The sequence below is a fragment of the Notechis scutatus genome, chromosome 5 (genome assembly GCF_049901735.1).
Source record: "Notechis scutatus isolate UNSWTSFEM ecotype Mainland chromosome 5, rNotScu1.2, whole genome shotgun sequence".
Taxonomy (NCBI): Eukaryota; Metazoa; Chordata; class Lepidosauria; order Squamata; family Elapidae; genus Notechis; species Notechis scutatus.
This window is the reverse complement of record NC_142013.1, coordinates 38,752,449-38,758,448: the sequence shown is the minus strand read 5'-3', so window position 1 is coordinate 38,758,448 and position 6,000 is coordinate 38,752,449. Positions and strand designations below refer to the sequence as shown.

Below are 6,000 nucleotides of genomic sequence, written 5' to 3'. Positions count from 1 at the left end.
GAATAAACATTTTCAACCTCTGGATAGATACATGGTTTATAACTGGGATGCTAAAGAAGGAAATAGCCGCCGAAAAAAAAAAGCTACTGCCAGAGGGGGGGAAAAAGACCGGGCAGAAAGCGAATCCTGCTGCAATATTAGAGAATGCTACAAAAAACGCCTCAGTCGCTCCTTATCACGTGTCAGCCCCCCAACGAGGGTGAGACCGTGCTTTCTTAACAACTCCCTCAAGCGAGAGTGGCAGGTAGCATTTCCAACCGCTTTTCACCAGGAGAAACGAAAGGCAGAGCCTTGCGAAAAGGAGACGTGGGATTCAGGAGGTGTGCGTGATTGACAGGGCCACCGCTCAATAGGCGCGCGGCAGTCCCCCTCAGCTTTCCCACCCCTCTCCATCCATGGGCGGGGGTGGAACAATGGGAAGAAAAGGAGATGGAAGCAGGAAAATGGCAGCGGCGGCTTTAGCGGCGTTTTCGGGGAGCGGCTGTTCGCGGCACGGTGCCGCGTCCACAGCCTGCTTCCTCGCGCTGCTCCTGCTTGCGGCGCTTTCGTCCCTGCGTGAGTCCGAGGCGTGTCGTATTGGGCGCTATGGAACGCTGGGGGCGGGGGGAACGCAGGGGAGAAACGGAGGGAGCGCAGGAGAAAGGAGAAGCTACTTCCTCCTCGGAGACCCGTCGCCCTCTTAGCCAGACCTGGCGTGGGCCGGAGGTGGAGGAGGAAGGCCAGTTATCCGCCGGCGCTAGTTTGCGCTGGGGTGCATGGGGGGCGGGCGGGGGGGAGAAGAGCGCCAGGCTGACCGGTGCGCAAAAGGCGAAGGAGGTGCTGCTTTTGTAGGATGGACGGGAGGGCAGGATAGGAGCTCTAAGCAACCCTCCAGTAATATATTGACAGGGTGCCTCGTCTGCTTGTAAATGAAGAGGGTGTCTGTGTTTCTGGTGGTTGGGGGGCGGAGGAGAGAGATAAACGTACGTGTCAGGATGATGGTGCCTGGACATTTTAATCGCTTTGCAAAACAATCTAGAATTGACCCTACTACAGACACACAGGCGTTCGCTCTCGCACACAGAAACCACACACCCCGTTGCCCCGTTTGGAATGCCCTACCCTCTATTCTTCTCCGGGACATATAGCTCAATTGTACAAATAACGGGGATGTTCTGATTGAGGAAAGTCGGGTACGGAAAGGTGGAAAAGAGTCTGAATTAATACAGTACACTTAAGCGGCAGGACTTACGTACTGATTTTAACGCTTGTAGTAAAGATATGGTTGTTGGCTGTCCAGGACGGTTATTTGACCGAACGAGTACGCAATTAAAATAAATCACCTCAAATGGGCATAAGTATAATTGTGCGCTTTAAACTGATTTAGAATTTCAAGTTCCTTATTTTATTTACAAAACAAATCGATATAGCCGCTTATTTACCAAGGAGCTTTGGAGTTTGTCTTCTTGGGAGCAAGAAGACAGCCTCGCAGTTTTATTCCTTGTACTATTTGGAATTCCTCCTATATCGCACAGGTATTAACGAAAGCTTTGGTGATAAAGCCCAAGTTGTGCGCAGAATCACTCAGCTCATGCACATTATGTTAGAACTGAACATCAGTTTTAGGAATTGGTTCCTATAATATTTGCAGCTGTTTTTCATTGAAAACAAATGATAAACATGATTCATATGTTACCAGAAAGAAGATTTTGCTTAGCTGAAAATGGGTTTATCCAAATGATATGATATCCTTGAGGTTACTAGTTTGCTAATCTGTGCTCAGGCAACAGTGCAATTGTGAATATTCTATCCTGATGCTCTTTCATAATTGATGTAGGTAATATATGCAAAACTAATACATACAAAAGGACAACTAACAACATTAAAATGATTTTATAGATCCAATCTATCCCTTAATTGTGGCAAAGTTCTATATTTCTACAAATTAATTGATACATATCCTCATCCTTTACCAATCTAATATTTCTGTAGCCTGAAGCAATATTAACAGTACGAAGATGGCAATATTCCCTACTTCTGAGTTTTATTACCATGAAAAATTTACATGAAGTCAACATTTCATATTTGATGTATATGTTACACCGCAATTAGAACAATAGTAAAATTGTGTAGCGTTTATCATTCAATATGAATGTTACAGTTATTTTTCATGTGTAATATGAATATAAGTCAAGCTAATACTAAGATTCAACCAGTGTTGCACTTAATATAGTGTTTGTTTGAAACTTATTAATATTTTATTCTGATGATACTATACTTGCATTTTTAAAAAGTCATTGGAAATATATCAGTTGAAAATATTGTTTCATTTTCAAGTTCCATGCTTTGTACTACAGTAGTTACAAAAGGTGTTGTAAGACTTGTTAATTTGTGCTGTATATTTATCAGAAGTGAGATTTTCCCACAATTAGATCATCAAAGAAAAGAAAAAAAAACTAATGGCAACTCCAATAAGATTAGCAGTAGTTAAAACGAATGCAAGCTTGGTCATGGTTTATTTTAACCTTTGCCCCAGAGGTAAACGTGAAGATAGATGATCCCCCCCCCCTTTTGTGTATGGCATGTTTTATGCCCAAATAGACTTGTGTCTCCCAGAAGGAGAGTTTAGTTTTAGAACAGTTTTAGGCCCCCAATCTTTTTAGAATCAGGGACTGGCTTTGTGGACAGAGATTTTTCCACAGACATCCTGCATCCCATGGATGGGGCTTCTCTTGTTTGTGCAGTTTTTGGCATGCCATGGCAGGGATCTGGGGATTGGGCACTCTTGTTTTAGAATATGAAGTACTATATTTATTTTCTCCTTCCCTTTTCTCCTTAACTTTTTGTTTATATATTTTTCTATTTCTTTTTACTGGCACAGAAAACCTACAGTATTTTAAAACTTAATTCAATATTTAACCCTGATTTGAATTTTGCACTGGTGGTCTTAGGGTTCAATTCAAAAATCTACTTAAGAGACCTTATCCCTTGAATAGAAACTGAATTAGATCTGGTTCCGTTGTAACCCTGAGCTAAAACATGCCTTTTTAATTTTTGTTTAGCAATATATCCAAAACTGTGATATGTATTTGGAACCATCTACATATCAGAGTAAGCCAAAGGCAAACAATATTTCACTGTAGCATTGGAGGTTATGCTTTGGATACAATTTATTCCAAGATGGAAAGGTTTTTTCTTTCTTTCTGAATTTCATCAAATTATTTCCTCTCATGTTGCAATTATTGAATAAACATCTTATTTTCTTCCATGAAGCCAATATTTTTAAAAGATAACTTAAAATAAAAGCATTAGTCGTTCATTCAAATTTGAGAGTGCCTTCACAAAGCACTCTTTTAAAAACTTCAATGTAATGGGAAAAAACCCTTAGGATGATTGTTTACACACAGTTCTAGAGGAATAAGAACATTCTTTTAAAATTGGCTGCATTTTTAAATCTATACTTTTTTTTGTCTTACATTAAACTGGTTAGATAATAGCAATTTCTCAAAAATATAAACCTAGCTGCTGCTGTTATACATGTTGAGACAAGAAAAAATTATCTTATGAAACAACCATTAAGAACTGTGTTCATGTTTGTTCTGTCTATGTCTTCTAGTATAAATAGGATAATTTGACTAGGGGCAAAAATAGTTGTTCCTTTCAGATTGGTTCTGCAAGTTGAACTGGGCAGATATTAATAGGCAAATGAAATAATTCTCCAGATGGTTGCCTACAAACAGCTTGCTTCAGGGATAGACAACCTAGATATAAACCACTGTCACTTTGGCTAGCAAGGAAGGACTCTAGAAGTTGTTAACCATACCATTTGTAGAAAACCATAGTAGCAACTTACTGCAGAATTATTTATCCAGGTAGTGTCTGGCTAAATTGGTAGCATTGCATTACAAAGTCAACAAGTCCTACTTCTCAAGTCTGAGTTGGTGATGTACTGGATGCTTATAAAATACCTTTGATCAAAATAGGACAGATGAAAACAATCATTAAAAGAATGGGATTTGATTGGATACAGAGATAATTAGACTGATAAAACACAACGTTAGTTATTCTGTTCCCAGATAAGTGAGATATTCAACTATTTGGGGGGTGGGGGGGAAATGTTCCTGCTCAGACTTACTATGTGTTCCCTTTGGTGACTCTTAGCTTATACTCATGCAGGTCAAAATGTTGCAAGTTATATGGCTATCTGCTTATGCCAAGCTGTTAAAAATTATTCTATGACTTTCACAACTATCATTTTCAAGATTCAACCAGACTGTTTTAAAATCTAAGCACACGTCACAATTTTTCAATAGTAGATCAAAGGAGTATGGAGTATTCTTTAGCAAATAAAATATAATAAGTTAACCTATTTTCAACATCGTTCAATTCTCATTGCAATAGTTCATTGTGGTGTCAAGTAGCATGTGACCATCTAGATCAGAGCTGTCAAACTCCTGGCCTGTCGGTTGGATGCGTCATGCACTGCCCACGCCCACACCCAGTTTAGTGAAGGGGAAAAGGTCCTGATACACCACGTGGCACTGCCGTGACGACGTGAGTTTGACACTCCTAGATGATCCAAATGCTGTTGAACTCAAATTTAGATTAGCCCTTGCAAGCCTGTCAACTGTTGAGGAATGATGCAAGTTGCAATTTGATAACATTTGAGGTGGCCATAGTTTGTCCATGCTTAATCTATGTGGTTCTTTCCATACCAGTTATTATGCTGTTGGGTTCATTCTTACTAGAATCCAGAAAAGAAACATCCTTTATAGAAACCAGAAACTAAGCAACTTCATGCATCTTAAAAATGGCTAATGGCGAGGAAGTTTCAGTTCAAACTATTTACTTGACTAGTATTAATCTCTGGATTAATTAAATGTAGTGTGATAATCAAAATACATTGCCGCTAATATTTACTTTTTTTCTAGACTAAACTCCAACTCTGATGTAACAGAGTTGTTGAATAATTATTGTCTTCTAAACCCTGTTTTCAAAATCTTGGTATATAATTTAGGAAACACTTTTATTATTTCAATTTGATTAGTGAGGTATGCACTTTATTTTATGCTGTGACTCTTTTAAAAAGCTTTGGCAATGTGAAGTCCAAAAAATGATGGGATCAAGTGTTGCTCTTTACTATGTTCTGGCATTATTAAAATATGTAAATATTGGCAGGTGGCCTAGAATAATCAGTAGTGGTGATTCTGTGTCCCAACCTCTTATAAGCAGGTTTTGATAATTATTTTCATCAGGAATATTATTTTAAGTTTTAGTTGCCTGCGCTTTTGATCAAAATCTGAAACAGCCTTGAACTAATGCACAATGCTGTAATATTTATTAGAACGTCATGAATTATTCTGTGAAAGTCAGAAAACATCAACAGTGGTAAAAGAAGGATATCATGGTGCTGCTTCAGAGAAATCACAAACTATGATTTCATCATCTGAAAATAATAATGTCAGCCAGCTCTCCCAATTTGGTGCTCAATGCGTTGTGCTATAATTTTCTTATCTATTTTGGCCAACCGAGTTGTTCCAACTCATCCTGAATATACTAGTTTTAAGATGTTGCAAGTTAACAGTTTCTGGAATTTAAACTTCCAATTCTTAAAAATTGGGACACAAATATCAACATACATACTTTTATAGAGATGTTCACAAAAAGGTTAAACCCTAATTTGTGTACTAATCTGGAATGATAAAATGCTTTTTGTGTTGGTTTAATTATTGGTGTTTCCTAGTTAGGCAAATTTAATGATATTTTTTTCAAACTAAAATGAGAGCATGTGAAAATAAAGCACACGTTTTAGGATATCGAGATCCTGTAATTATGATTCTGTTTTCTTAAACTTCATAATGTCTGGGTGGAGCTTTTGAGAGTAAACATTCATATGTGTTTTTTCTCTAGTTCCAGAAACCCCAATGCTGCATTGAAACATTGTGTTACATTGTTTTTCAGAGGAAGTTGACTGGGTACTGAAACAATTGCTTTCTCTAGGTTTTTTTTTGTGTGTGCGCG

The 6,000-nt window shown here is 38.4% G+C and overlaps 1 protein-coding gene across 1 annotated transcript in view; it reads left to right on the top strand.

The window, feature by feature from the left end:
• The first annotated feature begins 380 nt into the window (after positions 1 to 380).
• MPZL1 (myelin protein zero like 1) overlaps positions 381 to 6,000 on the top strand; it is a 29,570-nt gene continuing 23,950 nt past the window's right edge. The window contains exon 1 of the mRNA XM_026663917.2: positions 381 to 555. Within this exon, the coding sequence (XP_026519702.2) occupies positions 396 to 555 (160 nt within the window). The 5' untranslated portion in view covers positions 381 to 395. The remainder of the gene's footprint in view (positions 556 to 6,000) is intronic.